We start from the raw sequence: 22,680 nt of genomic DNA on the forward strand, positions 1-22,680 counted from the left end.
GATGCTTTACCTCAAATTCAGCAAGTACCAAGAGATCGATCCCCCCTAAAACTGAGAAGCTAAATGAGCCAGAAATAGGACAGGCCAAGAAGCAGACATGGAAAATACATTACGTGATATTATATATGATATTATAAAAGAATAAACTGAAAATCTGGGCAAAGCTTTAGAAAAATGGCAGTTTTTCAAGAACTAACCTCAAGGGACAAGCTGAAAGTGTAACTCAAATAGGAAAGATGAAAACAGCAGAAGTGAGAACCAGGTGGCCTAAATCACCACTCGTAACTCAACAAAAAAGTCAGAACTGGGAACTGGCTGCTCAGCTAACAGAATGCGAGGGGGAAACCTCAGTGGTCAGAATGTACTAGAGTAACATTTCCTAAGGAGAAACACCAGTTTTGCTGCTCTTGCCCTACTACCAGCTGGCAACAATAATGGTCTCCCTCTCCTTTCATCAGTCCATGAAGGCATGTGATGAGGGCAAACATTTCCCTCCTCCTCACCCTGGACCTGGGATAGAGCACATCCAAGCCAAGGCCCACTGCCCTCCTCTACCAAGAGAGTCAAATGTTACTTCAGAGCAAGAGAGCAGCTGCCTCCAGGCCAGGACCACTGTCCTAATCCACACTCCTCAAAGACTATGCAGCCCGCTAAAACACCAGTTTCTGGGATAGCACTGTCTGAAATGTGACACCAGGATACAGAAGCATGGCTCTGTAACAAGAATCACATGGCAATTAACAAGGGGGGGAGGGGATTTTGCAAAGTGCTTATAAAGTTTACTCTTATTAATGAAATGTATCCTCCTAATAAAAAGGAAATGAATAAAATTGATGATGATAATAATGAAGAACCACCTGGAAAATAATGATCAGAAAAGCCCAGTGCCGTTGAGTCGATTCCGACTCATAGCGACCCTATAGGACAGAAGAGGTGTTTAAAATGCTAATCAAAATGCTAGTCAATGGTGGGAAAGAAATCAAAAGAATGATCGCAGGTTGTAGGGGGAGCGGTAGGGATGGAATGGGAAGGGCCATGCAGTAACATCCTGGTGTGATGGTCACGTTCTGTATCTGCACAGGGTTAGGCTGCACAGGGCATGCATTTGTCAGGACTCATGGTATGGTTCACTGAAGATCTGTGGACCTCAAAGCATATCAATTTTAGGTCAAAAAGGAAAAAGAACAATAAACAAATAGTAAAAGGGTACGGATGTCTGCAACTTACTTTGAAACACATCAAAAAATAAATAAAGTAGATTGATGGTGGATGGATAGATGAATAACTATATGACATAGCAAATATAAAATTATTAATTATAGAATCTGAGTGGCAAGTATTTGGATATTCACTGAGAAAATCTTTCTACTTTTCTTGTAGGTTTGAAAATTTCATAATAAAATGTTGACAAAAAATTAGAGCCAGTCTTCTTTTATTGGTTTTTGATTTACATTCTGAACAATGCGATACCAAGGGAGAATGAACACACACACAAAGAACAACTATGCATGGTATAAAAACACAGAGCCTTTCTAAAAAATAAACAAAACAGCACAAAATCTAACAGGTTTGTAAGTAAGGAGTAAACTTTTAAATGGTTTTAGTTATCAAATATTCTGTTGCTTGACGATTTTGTGGCAGCTATGGAGCCCTAGCGGCTCAGTGGTTAAGAGCTCAGCTGCTAACCAAAATGTCGGCAGTTCAAATCTACCAGCCACTCCTTGGAAACTCTATGGGTCAGTTCTACTACTCTGTCCTATAGGGTCACCTTGAGTTCGAATCAACTTGACGGCTATAGGTTTGGGGTTTTTTTTGGTATGGTCAATGAACTGATAATGAGAAAAACAACAGAGATTCCCCACATCTTTTTATGTAGATGAGATTCAACTTTTGATTTCTAGTAGCCTTCTCATCAGACCAAACTAGGCTCAGAACAAATATAATACGGTAGTACTGACAGGAAGGAAAGGAATGGAGGGGAGGGCAGGGGATGGAGGGGAAAGAAGGGTGGGTGGAGGCAGGCAATCATCTCTTGCTTGAACTACTGTAAAAGCCTTCTGACTGCCTGTGCCCTAGCCCTACTTCAGTCTATTCTCAACACAAGAGGCAGAGGAATTCTGTTGAAATCTAACTGACATCGCTCCTCTGCTCAGGACCCTCCAAAGGATTCCCAACTCACTCACAGTAAAAGCCAAAGTCCTTTACAGTGGTCTACAAGGCCCCTTCTAATCTGGTCCCTTTTACCTTTCCCTCTCTCTTGCTCATTCTGTTCCAGCCATTCAGGCCTCTCTGCTTTCCTCAAACATGTTTCCACCTCAGGGTCATTCCAATTCCTGTTTCCTCTGCCTGGGGTGCTCTTCCCCCAGATACCCACATTGCTCCTTCCCTGAGCTTTTTCAAGTCTTTCCTCAAGTATCATTTTCTGTGAGGCCTTCTTCTGGCCAATTTATTTAAATGCTACCCTATCCCACCCCTACTGCAGTCCCTATCCCCCGTCTGATTCTATTTTTCTCCCTAACATTTTTTCACCACCTAACACACTGTATGTTTTACTTAGTCATATTGCTTATTGTCTGTCACCTCCCACTAGAATGTAAGCTCTATACAAGAGGGATTTTTGTCCATTCATCACTGTTGTATCCTTGACATCTAAAACAGCACCTGTCACAAACATTCAATAAACATTTGTTGATTGAATAAATGAATGAATTGATTTCCTCCTGAGCATGTTACCTGGTAGTGGTGGTCTTCCCTTCCATCTTTTGACTATTCCAGATTTTCACTGTGCCATCATTTGAACATGTTGCAAAGAGTGAGTGTTCATCAGAAACTCTAATTCGATTCACAGCAGATTTGTGTTCATGAAGATGTGCAACTAGTAACCCCTTAGGGCGCCACCCTAAAGAAGGCAAAGTAGTGTGTCTTAAACTGTAGTCTACAAAAACAACCTCCCCCACGTCCCCAGCCACCATCACCAATACCAGTTTGCGAACAATCAGAAGAACTAAGCAATTAAAGGGTAGCTAGCCAATACAGAACAGTCTGCTGGGTCATGACAGATATTATCTAGCGAGTAAGACATACAAGATAGCAATCAAGTGTTACACAAACAACCTCAGAAAGACTGTACTTCAGACTCTTCTCCTGAGGGCTGAGGAGAAGGCACAGCAGTTGCTTGCTACCCTTAAAAACCCTGCATACTGGCTCAGTAGAATGAGGTAATGCAGAGAATGGTCTCTAGCTAGGCAGCCTGAGCTTCAAAGTCTCAAAGGCTCAGCTCCACCATTTGACCTTGGGCCACTTAATTAAATTCCCTAAGCTTAGTTTCCTCAAATGTAAAATAAGGGGGATATTACTTAACCCAAAGAGTGACTATATAGATAAATGAGGTATATAAAGAGTCAGTACTGTCCCTAGTCCATAATAAACATCCAAACACCCTTCTCTACCTATAATCATTTATTCTGTGGTATCAACATGCTAGTATAAATGGTATTATAAATGACAGCCTAAGAATGTCAAAGGACTTTCCAGTACTTCCTTTATGACATCTATAAACTAAACTCATTGCCATCAAGTCGATTCCAACTCATAAGGACCCTACAGGACAGAGCAGAACTGCCCCCATAAGGCTTCCAAGAAGCGGCTAGTGGATTCGAACTGCTGACCTTTTGGTTAGCAGCCAAGCTCTTAACCACTGTGCTACCAGGGCACCATACGCTTCTACATTTTATTATGTGTACTCTTTCTGTGTATGATTAACTTACCCTAATAAACTATAAATTCCCTGAGGCCAGAGACCATGTCTTATCCGTTCTGAATCATTCACAGTACCTAAAACAGGTCCCTGCATGTAACTATCCTCAATATTTAAAGAATAAAATGTTTTAAGTTGCATTAAGTATAATATTTAATAATATTTTATATTGATCTATTTAATGCTATGCTAAAGATCATACTGTATTGGGAGTCAGCACTGTGCCTAATTAAATGACAACAAAATGTTATTTTAGGATGATTTCTTTTCACCGAGAAACAAAAATGAAACCAAAAATATGGCCAAACCTGGCTGATTTTGAGATAAAAAATCAAACATTTCCTCTGGCTGCCTAGCTCCCATATGTGGGAAGAAGAGCTGAATGTGATTTCTAAGGCGGGTATGCTGGATTTGGAAGTGATCAAAAACACTCTGCCATGAAGTCAAGATAATCTACCAGGCTAGGTTGAACACTTCCCTCTAGAGAAAATCTATTTCACAGAACCACCCAAGTGTGGAAGGAAAAAAAATCAAGAGTCCAACAGTCATTACATATTTCTTAAACCACAAAATTTGCCACTATTTCTGTGATTACTGAATAAAATACATAATTCTACCTATACATAAAATGCCACTTATAACAACAGATTTGATCATAAAATATAAAGTTCGTGATTTTTTTTTTTCTTTCCTAAAGCAGGGCTGGTAAACAATATTGACTTATGTCACAGAAACACCTTAAACACTCCAGGATATTTATTTTGATAAGAAAATTTATGTGACTAGAAATACCCTTTACCACATAACAATATTTTCTAAACCTTCAAATCATTAACCTTCACCAGCATTTTCCCAAGCCCACATCTGAAGCCCATGGACATTTATGTGATTCTTCTCTACACAAAAGTACACTGTGTTTTTCTTCTCAGAGAGTTTTCCAGGTAAATCTGTATTAGTAAAGTCTAAATATAGGAATTCATCAAAAATAAACTAAAAATGCTCCACAAATCCTAACATGAAATACTGGCTCTGCCACAATTATTCCGGGCAAGTCTGTTAAGGTAGTCAAGCCACATTTTCACCTGAAATATTTCCAAATATTTTTAAAACTTCTCAGGTATGTTTCACCAAAATCTTAATTGGTGAGTGGTAAGATTATAGCTGATTTTGTTTTCTTTTAAAATTTTTCCATCATTTTTTAAAGAATATTAACATATATATGTTAAACCATTCAGAAACTATAAGCAAGAGCTTCCTCCAAGAACCCTCACGTTCACTGAGAAAGTAGCATGACGCCAGGCAGGCAGGTAAAGCCTGGCACTATAACTGGGGAAATGAGGCACAGATTGGCCTAAACCTGGCACTATAAGCAGCCCCCAGAGATAAGGATACCCAAATTCCCTGTAAGTAAGATTTCTCACTTCTGCCCTTTCCTCTGGGCTTCCTAATGATGATTTTGTCCTTATTTCCTTTGCCTGGTAATTGAGTATCTGTTCCCTCCATTAGATCCCACGCTTAGGCACCTAGGCTGAAATAAAACTACCTATCAATGGCACTTTTACCAGGTGGTGGTGGTTTGCTCTCCCATTCAGCGTTTTCCATCATCTGCTTAGCTATCCTCTCAGCATTGCACTGCTCCCGCTTCTGTTGTATGAGTTGCTGAAGTTCAGTCTTGCAAGTTGTGATCCGAATCTGGGAGGTGGATGGTAAAACTGTACTACTTAGAACCTGTATTGTCGGTTTTCTATTTTGGACATTGGTCACTTCCGGAACCTGGAAAACAAAAAGAATGATATGTATTTATGTCATAAACAAAGTATGTTTAAAGAAAAAAAGTACCCATGTTCTCTCTATTCATTATATCAACTTTTTGTCCTTATTAATGTACCAATCATTAAATCCATTTAAATACACTGACTTAAGCGGGAACCAAATTAAGTGAAGTGAAACCACAAATGTTACATTTTCAAACCTCTCTACACTATTTTTAAAAAATTAACAGCACAGCAATAACATTAAACAAAAAAACTCATTCATTTAAATGAAAATAAGAAATTATCTTATCAGTCTGGCTCAGTATTTTTCATTTAAAATATGACTGGCTAGGGAAGAATTACCTTAAATTACAAGAACTTCTTTCAAACTCATCGAAATCATCATAACGCTTACCACAAATAGCAAGCTTGGGACTTTTCTTTCCAGAGGTATTATTGTTATTTTTACAGATAAAACTGTTACATTAGAGAAAGAATCTAAGACTTAAAAGGTTTACTGTGGCCTCATTACAACCACAGTTCACAATAATGTCTTCAACCTACAATTTCAGATCACTTTATTGGTACCCAGTGCCGTCGATTGGTGAATATTCTAAAATGAGACCTTTTGGGTGATTTCAATAACTAGATTTCCTCTTGGCTATAAAATGAAAGATAAACCTGTCTTAACAAGAAACGTGCCCTCTCTAAAGGACGAGGCACCATATTGATTTTTCCAGTACAGTACACAGTCTTTAAACATCCAAAGCAGTAGAATGGAATTCAAAGGCATAAGGAGTATTCCCTAGGTCACAGTACCTGTGGAGAAGTTGACAAAGGGACACAAATGCCAGCAGAGGACTCGGAGCGAGGCGGCTTCCCAGTCTGAATCACCTCCTGGTCACTCCCTTTAGGTAGCGCCTGGGGGATGTTCGGTGGCTCCAGTGACCCAAACATGCTTTTCCATTCTTCATTCACATTTGAGTCTTGTTTTACATGCTTTCTAGCTATGAAAACATATTCAGAGTAGTTAATCTGAAGGTAGTCTCTAAAGCCAGTATGTGCCTTTATTGCCTTTTTTTTTTTTCTTTTTTGATGGGGGAGGGACAGCAATTCATTTCCTTTCATATTTGTTTCTTAGGATGTCTAACTTATTTATACTTATAGATCAGCTAATTAGCTCTCGCTGCACCTCTAAGGCAGAAGGAAAAGATGAGCTTTCAATTAGAAAGGCCTGTTTCCTGGTTTTCTAAGGCTGGCTTGTTTTCAAGTATTCACTTTATCTGAAGAATCAACAGTAAAAACCTTTGCAAACGTCACTGACCATAATGCTAAATATGACCTCTCTATTTCCAGTATCAGTTACATAGAAGAAAATAAGGTCAACTGCTATAAAGCTAGCTCCTAGTTACAGACAGATGTGAAACTCTGTTCTTACCTTTGTCCGATTACAAAAAGTATATTAAATACCACTGAATTCTAGCATTATCAAAACATAACATGAATTGCCCCATAATTCCAGTAGCTTGATGTACAGTCTCCCAACTTTTTAAATCTCAAAAACTATATAGCTTAATATATACTATCATGTTATTTTGAAAAATAGAGTACACACTACTTTACAACTTGCTTTTTTTCTCCCTCTTAAATAAACATCTAGAACGTTGACTTAACCATTCCAGTAGTAATGGACATTTTGATTTCTTTTCTTTTTTTTTTTAACACGACTGAGAACATTCTTGTACATACTTCTTCATGTGCCTATCAGTGTTTCTTAGGGGAAATTTCCAGAACTAATAATGGTGAGTCAAAGAATAAGGACATTTTAAACTAAAGACAATGTCAAACTGCCTTCTAAAAAAAGATTATGTTCAATTTATATTCTCACCAGCAGTGTATGAAAATGCCTGTTTTCCCACACCCTTGCCATCACTAGGAGCCCTGGTGGTGCAGTGGTTAAAGCAATTGACTGATAATCGAAAGGTCAGGGGTTCGAAACCACCAGCAGCTCCATGGGGGAAAGATGTGGCAGTCTGCTTCCAGATTTACAACCTCGGAAACCCTCTGGGGTCGCTATGAGTCAGAATCGGCTCAGTGGCAGTGGGTTTTGGTTTGGTTGCCATCACTAGGTATCATCGATCTTTGCTAATTATACAGGCAGAAAATGGCACCTCACTGCTTTAGTTTGCACTTATTTAATGATTTCCTTTTTTACATATACATTTCTGTAAGTTGCCTATTCAAATCCTTCACTCATTTTCCTTTTGGGGTGCTTGCACTTTTCTTATTAATATGTATGAGTGTTTGAAATATATTTTTAAGTGGTTTATATATTATGATATAAACCACTAATAATTAAGTTGCAAATACTTTATCTAAAGTTTGACAGAGGATTCTTTTAAATATAATTCATTAGTCACCCTGAAAATCTGATACTATAATAGAGGGAATTTTGAAGGCAAGTATTTGTGAGTACATCTGCAAAAAGATTAAAAGAAGAACCCACAAGATCATAAAAACTTTATTCAGTTAGTGCCAATGTCACAAAAGCTGACAGTTCCAAATCTCAAGACTTCTTTAAGTAATTAAGCTTCTCTAGTCTCTACCCTTTTGTATTTCAATGTCAATACCAAAATAATTTTTTAATTCACTGGGCATTTTTCTACTAATAACAAACTAGAAATCTTCATCTCATTTTAACTAGACCATTGGCCTTGGGTTGATGTTTAAAGGGTTAAAAAGGCAGAATTTCACCTTCGATCACATACCTCCACAGAGGCAACATGGTTTTACTGTAACAGTAGGGCTCTGGAGTCAAGCCTTGGTTTAATTCCTGGTTCTGACACACACTGGCTGTGATTTTGGCAGGTTACTTAATCTCTTAACTGTTAGTTAGCTTCCCCACTTTTCTTCCCCAAAATCTCTCTAAGTAATGGAGTCACTGTATTTGCAAGTTCTGTATCTGGGAAATGTGACTTTTAATTTTATTAATTTGCCAAAACCAGCTAACACACACACACAAGCATGCATATACTAACCCCGCTTGTCATCTGGTTCCTGTTTGGTTTTAACAAGATCAACTTGTCTCCCAGTTATGCCTAAGGCTGCCAGGTCAATTACACCTTTCTGACTACTATCATGAAGATGGCTCTGGTCCACTATATTGGCCTTTGCTTTGTTAGATTTCATCATGAAGTCTTTCAGTGCCAGAAGTTTATCTTCCTCTTCCTCAGTCATTCCCTAAAATCAAATAAAACCACACATTTTAGGTTATTTTCACGAGTAATAACAACTGGCCTTGGAATGACCAGCAACTGAAGGGTGAAACCATCCAATTTAAAACTGCAAGAGTCAGAAGGGAGAAAGGAAGCAAGCAAAGGCAAAATAAAAAGAAAGTATCAATACAGAGTAACATCTCACTTTTCTGACCTCCCAGAACAGGTACTAGATTAGAGCATGTTCTACTTTGTTATCACAATTGACTTTTTTATATCTTAAGCTTCTTTCTAAATGACAGCATTCACATACAATTCATCTTTGAAATCTCCAAAGAACTTAAAACGCAGTATACCTTGAATCTAGCAGATCTTCAACACATAACTGATAAGTAAATAAATGTTTAATATCTAAACAAAAATTCCAAAAGTACAAAATTAAGCAAAAGAAAGTGTACCTACTTCAACCTTGCTCCCAGGAGTGTAAAAGAATATTAAATGAGGCATATGTAAAGGCACTGTGTGATATATAAAACATTCTACAAATCTCGGCAATTAGGACTGCCAGCTAAGCTTTAATGTAAGCAACACACCCAGTAGCATTCTAGGGTAATGGTATGATTGGAGATAGACTTCCTAGGTTCAAATCCCAGCTCCATTACTTACTATCTGTGTGACCCTGGGCAAGTCACCCAATTTCTCTATGCCTCCATTTATTCTTCTATAAAATGAGGATCATTGCCAGCACCCATCATGTAAGGTCACAGTGAAATTTTAATGAGTTAAGGCACTTAGAACACTTGAAACTGAGACACAATAAATAGTAAATAACTAAATAATTAATTCAATATGCACCTTAAATATTCTGGTAAATGGTGCAGTTCTACATTTTCTGCTTTACTTTCCAGTCATTCACAGAATCTTCTGGTGCTGTTTTTATTACACAAATGAACAAAAAACACTCATTTACCAAAATGGCGATTGCCTTAAGGCACCAATCTAGAATCTCACTAGAGTTTAAAGTAATATTCACAATTACAGGCATAATATATTACAAGCAAATCCGAGGAAATTAGAAACCTAAGAAACAATGAAATAAAATTGCATTAAGGTACAACAATCAAACAGAGATCCTTGACTGAATTTTTTCCCAATATTAGCCTGAGATTCTTTATTTTCACTTCTCCTAAAATTCACAGACAATTTTATAGCTATAATAAGAGTTATATTCTTTTTGTTATTGTATGTTTTAGTCCACAAAAAATTGGGCCACTGTAATAACCATAAAAGGGAATGAAGTATTGACACGTGTTACAACATGGATAAGCCTTGAAAACACCATGCTGTGTCAAAGAACCCAGACCAAAGGCTACATATTTGTGATTCCATTTGTATGAAATGCCTGGAATAGGCAAATCCATAGAGACAGAAAGCAGATTAGTGGCTGCCAGGTACTGGGGAAGGGACAAATGGGGAATGACTACTAACGGGTACAAGGTTTCTTTCTGGAATGATGGAAATGTTCTGGGATTAGATAGTGGTGATGGTTGCATGACTTTATGAATATATTAAAAACTACTAAATTGTATACTTTAAAAGAGTGAATTTTATGGTCTGTGATTTATATCACAACAAAAAGAAAATGTTAGGAATACAGCACCAAAAACAAAACAAAAAATCTGACAAGGGTACAAGAAAGGAAAATTACGGGACAAGCTCATTATAAATCTAAATGTAAAAAATATTCAATAAACCAAAGCCCTGACGGCACAGTGATTAAGAATTCAGGCTGCTAACCAAAAGGTCAGTAGTTTGAATCCACCAGCCGCTCCTTGGAAACCCTATGGGGCAGTTTTACTCTTTTTTTTTTTTATAGCGTAGCTATGAGTCAGAATCAACTTGACAGCAATGGCTGAACTAAATCAAGTATATATAAAAATGATAGTACAATATGACAATATTGTATTTATTCCAAAAATCCAGGAATAAAAGGTTGGTTTAGCATCTGAAAATAAACCAATGTAGTCCACCACATTAACCGAAGAGAAAAATCATGCAATGATCTCAGTAGATAAAAAGCATTTGTTAGCAAGTCAAGAATAGAAGGGAATTTCCTTAATCTGATAAAAAGATTGTACAAACATCACACTAAGTGATGTAATACTGAGAGTTTTCCCAATATGAGAAACAAGCTAAGAATGGCCACTATCACCAATTCTACTTAACACTATACTGAAGATTTTAGTCACTAAAATAAGACCATAAAATAAAACAAAGCTATTCAGGTTGGTAAAAAATGAACAAAACTGTTACTATTCACACATGATAAGATTGGGAATGTGCAAACTGAAAAGAAATACACAAATTATTAGAATTAATAAGTTTCGTGAGGTTGGTGGAAACAAGGTCAATATAAAAAATTTTCCTACATACCAGCTAGAAACAGAAAATAATATTTTAAATACACTGTTTACAATAGCATTAAAAAAGCAAATACCTAAAATACTCATAATAAAAGGTGTGTCAAAAATTCTACAAAATAAACCATAAAACACTGTTGTGATAAATTTCAAAAGACCTAATTAAATGAAGACATATGCCATGTTCACGGACTGGAATTCTCAGTATTATGACGTCAATTCTTTCCCATAGGTTCAACGCAATCTCAATCAATATACCACTTTTTTTTTTTTTTTTGTAGAAAGTAACAAACTGATTTAAAAATGTATACAGAAACGCAAAGGAGCAAAGGTAGCCAAGACAATCTTGAAAATCAAAAACAAACTTGGAGATCTCTCTCTACCAGAGATCCAGACTTACTATTAACTTAATCTAACTAAGAAAGTGCAATACTGATAGAAGCCCACTAACACCCCAAGGACATCTGCTTCTGGCCATGATGGGGTAACAGGGACCAGATTCCCCCTCCCACTCCATACAACTATAAAACCAGACAAACTACATGCAACAACATTGTTCAGGCACTGGACAACAGGCAGTGCAGGGCTGTGAGACCTAAGATGAGTCCTACAACTGTCCCCAGCATACTCCCTGTAAAGAGTTTCCAGGCCATGGCACAAGGGTGGGAACTCAAACAAACCTTGGCAATGGGGCTGAGCAGAAGAGAAGATCAAGAGTTCAAGGAGACCAAACCAAAAACCCATTGCTGTTGAGTTGATTCTGACTCATAGAGACCCTATAGGACAGAGTAGAACTGCCCCATAGGGTTTCCAAGGAGCAACTGGTGGATTCGAACTGCTGACCTTTAGGTTAGCAGCCATAGCCCTTAACCACTACGCCACCAGGGTTTCCTCAAGGAAACCAAGAAGACTAAATCTGTGGGACAGAGAACTGGAAAGGTGGGATCTACAGAGAGAGAGAGCTACAGAAGGACCCCTCTGGTCTTTGACTAAGTATTGAACTACATATGTGTAAGAAGAAACTATCCAAGGCCAGGAGCAACCAGAAAGCCGTAGGCCAAACAATTCTCGGAGTTTACATGGGGCTGGGAATAGTTCATGTTCCCACCAGCCAGAGTAGAAAGATCTCTTAAAACACAGGACACCATGCACAGTCTCGGAAGTCCTTTGTAATGGGGCTAAATTGGCCATAGACTAAAGGTTGCTCTGGACCTGTCCTAACTAAGCTTACAAGGATCAAGCTGATTCCAAGTAACTTAACTGTACAACAGCACAAGTTGAAGACTAAAGGAATTCAGCAACTAACAACACAAAAGTCACAATGCCCAGCATCCACTAAATACAGAATTTCAAAGCCCACACCCCCACACCACGCTATGTTGTCTCTCAAAAGAAAATAAACAAGGAATAGGAAGCTAAGGCTGAGAAGCCTGCCTGAGTTAATCTGGACTTAGGAAGAAGCTCAGGTGACTGGGGTCAGGGGTTGAAGGAAAATTTACATCTTCTTGTACATCTCCTTATGCCTTTTCAATGTTACACCTGTGTCTAGACTACTCAGCCAAAAATTATTGAAATAAAAATTACTAATAGGTTAAAACTGTCAATCCTCATCAGTTTTTTAAGATACAGAGTGAAATAATTTTGTATTCTGCATTAGCACCGATTAAATGGATACAAATAAAACAGGGAGCTCTTGTAGATGAGATCTATCTAAAACAGCCCTGCCATGTGTCACCTCCAGATGGTAAGTCCTACTGAAAATCTGGAGTACAAGCAGATCCCAACTCCCATCTGAGTAATGTTCCCAAAGTGTATTCTAAGTCTATTATCTAGAACTTTGAACATATTTCCCCATAGAAACGATGTGAAGTTGGTCTAGAAAGACCTATTCTATCCGTGATGTAATGTCAAGTATAGTCTTATACAAAAGAGCACTGCAGAACCTCAAGTATAAAAATTCTGTAGGAATGTTTCGAATTCCTACTTACTAAGACTAAAGACATGTCTCTTCCCTCTATACCCCTGATGGTAGAAAAGAGGACTCAATTCCCTGCTCCAACGCCTCCCCTAGCTCTATGCCCTGCTAGTAATCCCTAGAAACTCAGGCCATACAGGGACCAGAAAGAAGTGAAGGCAGAGAAAAGGTCTCCAAGGATTTGGAGATGAGCTGCTTCATAAATTCGAATAAAACCCAAGTAAGCTTCTCAGTCTTAGTTCCCTGTCCCTCATTTGTCTTTTGAGAGGTGACACGGCATGATGTAGAGTGTAGGCTTTGGAGTTAGACAGCCTTAGGTTCAAATTCTAGCCTTGAAATTTCCTGAACTGTGTGAGCATAATAGGCAAGTTAGCCCTCTTTATTTTCAGTTCTCTTACCTACGAAATGGGGGTAACATCTGTTGTTCAGGCTTGTTTTAAGGGCAGTCACAAATTATGGAGAGCACCAACTACAATGCAGTGGCACACTCACAGCAGGTACTCAAAAAATGGAACCTGGCGTTGTTCGGTTGTTATTTCTTCTAAGGACCTCAGATATCTGACCTACTCTCCCTTGTACTAGCAGTGCCTATCCTCTTGAAACAGAGTGTAGGTAGTCTCCTAACCTTTATGAGTCTCCTAAAGCTATTATCACCAGAAACAACATAAATAGGGGATTACTTGCTCCTCTTTTTTCCACTCAGACAAGTGAAGGAATAAATGACAAACAAATACAACAAGCACTGACATCTCAGAGGACTGTGAGTCAGCCAGCTTCAGCGACTTCATCATGGCATCCAGTAATGGTGGCTGGCACTGAAGACGCAACAGTGGGGCAGGGCCTGGGAGAAGAACAGTGGGAAGCAGAAAGTAGAAAGGCTGAGGGAACGGCTGCTTCCCTCTCCCTCCCTTCACCCAGGGCAGTAGTAGAAGTTAAACCACAGCAAGATAGAAAACAGAGACTAGGGACTAAAGTGGAGCCCCGGTGGCAAAGTGGTTAAAAGCTCGGCTGCTAACCAAAAGGTTGGTAGATCGAATCCACCAGCCGCTCTTTGGAGATCCTCTGGGGCAGTTCTAGTCTGTCCTACAGTGTCGCTATGAGTCGAATCACCTCAACAGCAATGGATTTGTTGTTTGAGGGGCTAAAGTATACAAGCTTTTAATTTAATATATTTAATTTAAATTAAATTCAGAAGGAAAAGAAATACCAAAGAATCACAGGCTAGTCAAGCCAGAAGAAGCATTGAGATTGGGGTAATTGGTTTTTTTTTTGTTTCCTTTTTATTTCCACTTTTTTTTTTTTTTTTTTTGGTGAAAATACACACATACATGTACCTTGGTGGTAGAACAATTCAGAGAAGAATGGTGAGAATGTCTGCACAACTTGGAGACTGTAATCAATGTCACTGAATTATATATGCAGATATTACTGAAATGGTGTATGACCATGTATATTTTCACCAAAATAGACTGAGGTAGTTTTTATTGCATTCTAAAAAAATTTTTTTAAGGATCACTTATTCAGGGGGAAAAACTAGAAAGATGCGACTCAATATCCAATTTTCTGTGGCTCTCTAAAATAGAAAATAGATACAATTTATGAGCCAAGGTTAAAGTAAAACCCAGAGAAAAAGCTCCTGGGCAACTGAAGTCACATCAAATTAAGTTTTCTAGAATACAAGAAACAGAACCACTGGCCTGGAAGGGATATTCAGAGGCAGCCCAGCCTCCCGGCAAATCCAGAGCCAAAACAATAAAAATAGTTATCGACCAGCCTCCCACAGAAGGCTGTCCCAAAGTTCAATCACCCAAACCAACATCTGGGCACCACAGCATTGGATCCCAGTACCCAGGAGATGCTCAGTGGCAAGGGCAATACACGAAAGGATTTATATCCCAAACTGAGAAAATTCTCTGTCTGCACCTGAAGGTATTTCTCACCTTCTTTCCTCCTTGGACGTAAGACAACTGCCAAGTCCTCTCTTTACAAACACCGTAGGCAGACTTAAAGACAATCATTAAGACTGTCCCTCAGTGTTTGCCTTATGACACATGGCGCATTTATTCAGAAACTTTATTTCTAACCATTTTTATTCCTATCTTGACCTCTCTAGGTTTCACACAACCCTCTTAAAGCAGAATACTGAAATTAAGCTCAATATTTCTAAAAAAGCCTTACCAATACCAAGTATAATACAAAGATTACCTCCTAGGTTCTAACAATACTTGTTAATTCATCAAAATTCATAAGCCTTTAAGATACAGCAGTAAACTGCTGGTTTATCCAACCTAAGATGTATTTATAATTCCCACTTATTTCAGCTGTTTGCAAGTAGTGAGCACTCTATAAATGTTGTGTTGAAAGGTTATATCTACTGCCTTTCCCTCATTTATATAGCTAGTAATCACCAAAGAGGCTTGGCAGGTCTCCATGATTCCTTATTTAGCTCAGCTCGATGCCGCCTCATCATCCCACTATCTCCTAGGTACTAGAGTAAATGCATGTCTGCCAGATTTACTCACTCATCTGTTATGATACAACCTAGTTAACCAAAAACATTTTTAATAGCTAGATGGAGGCTTCAATATTTTTATGAAATTTGCATTTAAATATAAGATTTCAGAAAGGTAATACAACCTGAGAGAGCAATTTCTTCAGAAGCTGTGCTATGGCAGGATCCTCGGGTGGAGGGCAGTCAAAGAGAGACCCATTTCGTTTCTTCTGACGCATATGAAGATGTCTGAACAAGCTAGTAATATCTTTAGACCTCAAAGCATAATCGAATATAGAACGACTTACTGGCTCTTTTAGAACACTGAGTAGAACGAGTTTTCTTTCAATCTATGTTAGAAAAATAAAAACAATCAGCCAAAGATACAAAATATTGTAATCTTCAAATTCAGTAAGTACAACCTGTGTAAAATTAACATAGGGTATTATTTCTAAAATGGTGGCTATCAACATCTGCAATTTTTGTGTAGAAGAAAGAAGAATACTATTGAATTTTAAAGGGCTAAGCCATTTCTTACTCCTCAATGTTAGCATCAGAGTACACATCTGTGCCTGCCATACCAGAAAACTAATAATAAATACCCAGGCTAGAAATTTTTAGAAGATGAAAAACAGCCTCTTCTAGATCTCAATATGGCAGACGACTTCCCAGATTGAAAAGCACCTGCAGTTCACAGGTCTAACAGCCAATAGGTACTGGTCCAGAAAAGATGCTCAATAACCACAGGTCTTCCCCGCAGTCACCAAGTTTTCTCAGTAAGTTCAACTACTTCTAAAAAACATTACTCTACCCATGGAGTTCATAACATCCTTCTTTTATTATGCTCAAGAATATTTTCCTTGTCAATGCATATATAGTAAAAAGAACAAGCACTAACAGTAATTAAGTGGACTTTCTTCAGGTATATTTAAATACTGGCGAGTTGGCCAGTGAAGACCTGTATCTTTTTGATAAATACAAAACCTTTCAATATAAAAGGGTATCCTCTGTCCAATCAAACTGCAGAGGTAAGATTAGGAAGCAAATGGACAATTAGTCTCTCAACTCCTGATCCTGGCCTTTCAAAATATAAAACAATGATAAAAGAAAAAAAAAGTCTGAGAAAACAGAGTCCTCAATGCAGATTGTAACAAACCACACGTATGTCAGATTTATTATAGTAAACCACCACTAAAAAAGTTATTACAAATGAATCCAATTTTTAAATCCCGCAATGCTTTCTCCACATTGTGTTATAAAGTTTAATAAATAAACTTATAAATAGAATAACTAGTCAGAAGTAGTATGCACCTTTAAACCTTACTTCAGGAAAGCTGAAATACACTTCAAAAAGACAAAAGCTTATTTTCTGGTAATATTATCCATCTTTCATGTGTATATAAATTGTTCTTAGAGTTTAAAAATCAATAATTTTACAAACTCTGAAACAGATCATCCCCAGAAATGGATAAATCTAAGGGAAAAAGTAAGGACTGACAGCACACCCAAGATTTCTAGTTTCCACAGGGTATCCAGGCTGTTCTTTCTAACGAAAGGGAAAACATGCTGGGATATAAAAGTAGGAGAAAGCCACAAAGGCATACAGGTTTCCAAGTGGGAAACAGAGCTTGTGTAAAAATAAGACATCTTCAGGGTGTTTAACCACCAGAATCATCCTTCAACATTCCATTCAATTTAAATATCTATTTTGATAGTGTAAACACTTACGAGCTGGATAAATAATTTTTGCCTTGTATAAATCAAAGACCCAAAGTGTATCATCAAGTTCTAAACTGCTGAGAGGTAGAGGGGTTCGTTAGATTTAAAAAAAAAAAAAAAAATTAAACCAGCACCAGCTGGTGCAAACAACAAACATATGAAAAAGCTTTTTCTAATGTATTATAAATGCTAACTTTGGCTGAAAGCAGTTATACCTTCTACAGCGACAGCAAGGGTCCCTCAGTATTCATTTTTGATAGATTACATTTGACTTTAACAGCAGATGCTTTAGAGTATCACACCTAAGTATGAACGACTGAATGCTACAGTATGCATACCATGACGTACATAGCATACATTCTCCGGAACTTTTCTCACCTTCCAAAGTGCTTGATCCACTAACATTAACTAGCGTGAAAGAAGTATGAAAATGCTGTAGCACACTATCAATCTTTAAAATTTTAAACAAGGCCTTTCTGAACAGTTTTTGAAAGGAACACAGCTTGGAGGGAGGATGGATTCCAAGCTGGAATACGTATACCTGTATTATTGGCTGGGTAATATATGGGTCAAGGTAAGGCATCAGTTTGCAGTAGACATCAGCTGTGCTTATCTTATCAGCTACCACTGTAATAAATCCCACGGCACCATAGCGTATCCACAGATTGGGATGACAAAGGAAGGGCGCTGTAGAGGAGGAAAAAAGGTATAACTCAAACCAGGTACACAAATAACTTCAAACTATCAGGACAAATTTTCGCCTTACAGAACAACTGATAAAGGATTGTACCACAATGCTACTATCAGGTGCCTTCAAATCCTCAAATAACCCAAGATATAAAATCAATCAAGTGAACATGCTGGTATTATACTATCCCCTTACCATAAATATAAGCAACATCATGAAGCAATAAAAATACCTACCTCCTTTCTGAAGACTTAAATTTGATATTTTTTAGCCAGTGCAAAGATGTGTGAGCACCTACCCATTTGCAGGACTGGATTAAAAACTAACGGACAGACATTAAGATAAGGAACAAAAGAGGGATGCTCACTTTCACCACTGCTATTCAACTTTGTTCTGGAAGTCCTAGCCAGAGCAATTAGGCTACAGCAAATAAATAAAAGGCATCCAAATCAGGAAGGCGGAAGCAAAACTATCCCCTTCCCAGATGACATGACCCTATGCATAGAAAATCCCAAAGGTTCCACAAAAAAAGGTATTAGAACTAATACATAAATTCAGCAAAGTGGCAGGGTACAGGGTCAACACACAAAACTCAGTCGGGTTTCTATACATCAGCAATGAGCAAACAGAAAAGGAAATAAAGGAAACATTATGATTTACAATGAAATCTAAAAGAATAAGGTACCTAAGGATAAATTTAACCAGGAAGGTGAAAAACTTGTACACAGAAAAAAAACACTGAAACAAATTAAAGAACTAAATAAATAGAATGACATGCCATGCTGATGGACTGTTGTCATTAGGTGCCGTCAAGTCAGTTCTGACTCATAGCAACCCTATGTACAATGGAACGAAACTCTGGTGGGTCCTGTGCCATCCTCACAACCATTGTTATGCCCGAGCCCATTGTTGCAGCTACTGTGTCAATCCATCTCGTCGAGGATCTTCCTCTTTTTCACTGGTCCTCTACTTTACCAAGCATGATGTCTTTCTGCAGGCACTTGTCCCTCCTGATAACGTGTCCAAAGTATGTGAGATAAAGTCTTGCCATCCTCGCTTCTAATGAGCATTCTACCTATACTTCTTCCAAGACAGATTTGTTCATTCTTCTGACAGTCCATGGTATATTCAATATTCTTCACCAACATTGTAATTCAAACGCATCTGTCTTAGGCTGGGTCCTCAAGAGAAGCAAAACCAGTTAACTGTATAAATATATCTAGAGAGAGATTTATACCAAGGAAACAGCTCATGCCATTACAGAAGTTGGAACGTCCCAAGTCTGTGGATCAGGACAGAGGCTCTTCCCAACTCACAGAGTCACTGAAGCTGGTGAGCCCAAGATCATCAGGTTGGAAAGCAGGGCCCCCGCTCACAGGCTGTGAAGGTTGAGGAATCCCAAGGTTGGCAGGCAAGACCACAAACTTTCTTCTGATTCACGTAGCTGCAGGAGCTGGCGAACCCAAGATCAGCAGGTTGCGGAGCAGGACTCTCACTCACAGGCTGTGAAGATCCACAAATCCCAAGATGCTGCTAGCTCAAGTTCCAAGAGCCAGAGGTCAGACAAGAGGCAGCTGCTGGATCCAGAAAAAGCCAAAAATCTTGGTAAGGTGAGCAAGACGGAAATAGGTGGTGGAAGGTGGACAGATGAAGGCCGAGGGGGCGATAAGCCACCACAGGCCCCACCCCCACCAGTACCACTCAGCAGATTCCCTTGTGGGGGTGATCACATATCAAATTTCAATAGGGAAGTAATCACAACATTATATAATTGCCAAAACACTAGAATCATGGCCCAGGCAAGTTGACATACAAGCTTAACCATCACAGCATTTATTCTTCTTCAGTCTTCCTTATTCATTGTCCAGCTTTCACATGCACACGAGACTAAAAACACTATGGCACCTTAGTCTTTAAAGTGACATCACTGCTTTTTTAACACTTCAAAGAAATATTTTGCAGCAGATTTGCCCAATGCAATGCATCATTTAATTTCTTGACTGTTGCTTCCATGCGTGTTGATTATGGATCCAAGTAAAATGAAATCCTTTACAGCTTCAATATTTTCTCTGTTTACCATGATGTTTTTTATTGGTCTAGTTGTGAGGACTTTTGTTTACTTTATGTTGAGGTGTACTGAAGGCTGTGGTCTTTGATGTTCATCAGTAAGTGCTTCAAGTCCACTTCACTTTTAGCAAGCAAGGTTGTACCATCTGCCTATTGCAGGTTGTTAATGAGTCTTTTCCAATCTTGATGCCTCGTTCTTCTTCATATAGTCTAGTTTCTTGAATTATTTGTTCAGCATGCGGAATGAACAAGTATGGTGAAAGGATACAACCCTGACACACACCCTTCTTGACTTGAAACCATGCACTATTCCCTTGTTCTGTTCAAATGACTGCCTCTTGGTCTAAGTACAGGTTCCTTACAAGCACAATTAAGTATTCTGGAATTTCCATTCTTTGCAATGTTAGCCGTAATTTGTTGCGATCCACATGGTCGAATGCCTTTGCATATTCAATAAAACACAGGTAAACATCTTTCTGGTACTCTCTGCTTTTGGCCAAGATCCATCTGACATCAGCAATGATACCCCTTGTTCCACATCCTCTTCTGAATCCAGCTTGAATTTCTGGCAATTCCCTGTCAATGTATTGCTGCAACCGAAGGTGTGATATAGTTAAGCTGTCAGTACTACCCAAAGCGATTTATAAATTCAATGCAAAGCCCATCAAAATTCCATCAGCACCCTTTGCAGAGGAGGAAATGGAATGTATGGCTAATTGCCTTCATGAACAACTGCCTCCTCTGCCATGAGACTAGAAGAACCGGATGGTGCCCAGCTACCACTATTGAACAGTTTGAATGAAGATTCTATAGAAGAATCCTGATCAAAAGGGATAAAATGCAGAACAGAATATTAAATTTTCATTGAATCCAGACTTTCTGGAACCACGTAGTTGGATGAACCCCTGAAACTATTCCCCTAGATAATCTTTAAACCTTAAACCAAAAATATTCCCTTAAGTCTTCTTAAAATCAAACAAAAGCTTAGCTTAACTAGTAAAGAATGCCTGCCTTGAACACTATGCTCTTTTAAGAAAAGGTGGGTGACAATGGTTCCACAACTCCAAGAATGTAAATCAGTGTCACTGAATTATACATGTAGAACTGATGAATTGGTGTATGTTTTGCTGCGTATGCTCTTAACAACAACAAAATTAATTACATAAAAAAATAAAACTAATAGATCATTCACAAGTCATTATGGATGGAAATTAAAGAGGTAGAAAATGTTATACCTATTCTTATAAGTTTAAAATATAAGATTAAACCAGAAAATTTTCACCCTCTTTTAAGAATTTTGTGTATTAAACCTAAAACCAATGATTTCAACTAATTAAAGTAAAACTAACCTGATTTAAAAAAAAATTGAAACTTCTAAAAACAAAAAAAAGCATTTATATTAGTTCTGAATATGCAAAGACATCATCTCCATTTAGAGTATACTTATAAGAAATTTGTCCTAATAACCAGAATACTGTAATATGCAAACATTAAAACCCATTGCTGTGGAGTTGATTCCAACTCATGGCAACCCTGTAAGATGCAGCAGAACTGCCCCATAGCGTTTCCAAGGCTATAATCTTTACAGAAGCAGAAAGGCAAATCTTTCTTCCATGGAACAGGGAATAGGTTTGAACTGCCAACCTTTTGGTTAGCAGCCAAGTGCTTAACCACTGCACCATCAGGGCTCTTTGATGCAAACATTACCTTCATAAAAAGGGGAAGGAGAAAAGATTTATTCAAAATATCTCTAAGTTCTCCCATTTCTAATTCTTCTAAGCATAGAGAGAGAGAGTTTGGTTATTGTGTAAATATCCTGCAGACTCTGATCCATTCAACAAAGAAGCACTGGTAGATTTCCTTTGGCAACAGAGAAAATGAGGCCTGGAGACCACTAAAACCCCCAGAAAGTAGCTAACTCTATACTGGCTTGGCAGGAGTTAAACACTGTATTAGACTGAATTATTGGTCCCCATTCTTTAGTTTCCAGAACACTAGCATTACACAACCACAGCCTTACCAAGGGCTCATTCATGGAGAACAAAGGATACTCCCATTTCCCTTGGTTTTGGCTCAGCCATGCTACTTGCTTAGACCAATGGGATGTTAGTGGAAGTGACACAAACAGAGTCTTGAAATGTGCTGCAGAGCTAGGCTTTACCCCTCGTGCTTCTGCCATCACTATGAGAACATAATCCAGGTAGCTGCTATTCCTCCAACCTGGGCCCCAGAATGAGACAGATGGATCACAATCACCCCAGACAGTACACAGACACACAGCTAGAAGGGGAGTCACCCAACAACCCACTGAAGGTGAGTGAGAATATTTACTGAGATTCTGTGGTTGATTGTTACTCCACATTATTGTATCAATAACTGATTGACACAAAGCACCATAAATACTCAAAAAAGAAGAAAACTGAATCAAGAGAATTTCTTTTATTGTAAAACAGTATACTCGATCTTTTCTCCATCAAACATATTCCAATTATCTGGGGACAAAGACAGGGGAAAATGGCAAGAGTATAGTTTTACAGCAACATGGCACTACCAACAGAAGCATCATGCCGTCCCCTCTGCAACAAAGACCCGAA

General features: G+C 38.3%; 1 protein-coding gene across 3 annotated transcripts in view; it reads right to left on the reverse strand.

Moving 5' to 3' along the window:
- Nucleotides 1-22,680, reverse strand: part of PIK3R4 (phosphoinositide-3-kinase regulatory subunit 4) — an 81,253-nt gene that overhangs the window by 19,764 nt on the left and 38,809 nt on the right. For all 3 annotated transcript variants that reach the window (XR_010319551.1, XM_064277324.1, XM_064277325.1), the window contains exons 8-13: nucleotides 17,873-18,018; nucleotides 15,759-15,962; nucleotides 8,550-8,751; nucleotides 6,331-6,518; nucleotides 5,320-5,530; nucleotides 2,734-2,899 (exon numbers count right to left, since the gene is read on the reverse strand). Coding sequence is in view for 2 of the 3 variants with exons in the window: in XM_064277324.1 (XP_064133394.1) it covers nucleotides 2,734-2,899; nucleotides 5,320-5,530; nucleotides 6,331-6,518; nucleotides 8,550-8,751; nucleotides 15,759-15,962; nucleotides 17,873-18,018 (1,117 nt within the window). In the remaining variant the exon portion in view is untranslated. The remainder of the gene's footprint in view (nucleotides 1-2,733; nucleotides 2,900-5,319; nucleotides 5,531-6,330; nucleotides 6,519-8,549; nucleotides 8,752-15,758; nucleotides 15,963-17,872; nucleotides 18,019-22,680) is intronic.

This window comes from Loxodonta africana, chromosome 27 (assembly GCF_030014295.1).
Source record: "Loxodonta africana isolate mLoxAfr1 chromosome 27, mLoxAfr1.hap2, whole genome shotgun sequence".
In the NCBI taxonomy this organism is placed as follows: Eukaryota; Metazoa; Chordata; class Mammalia; order Proboscidea; family Elephantidae; genus Loxodonta; species Loxodonta africana.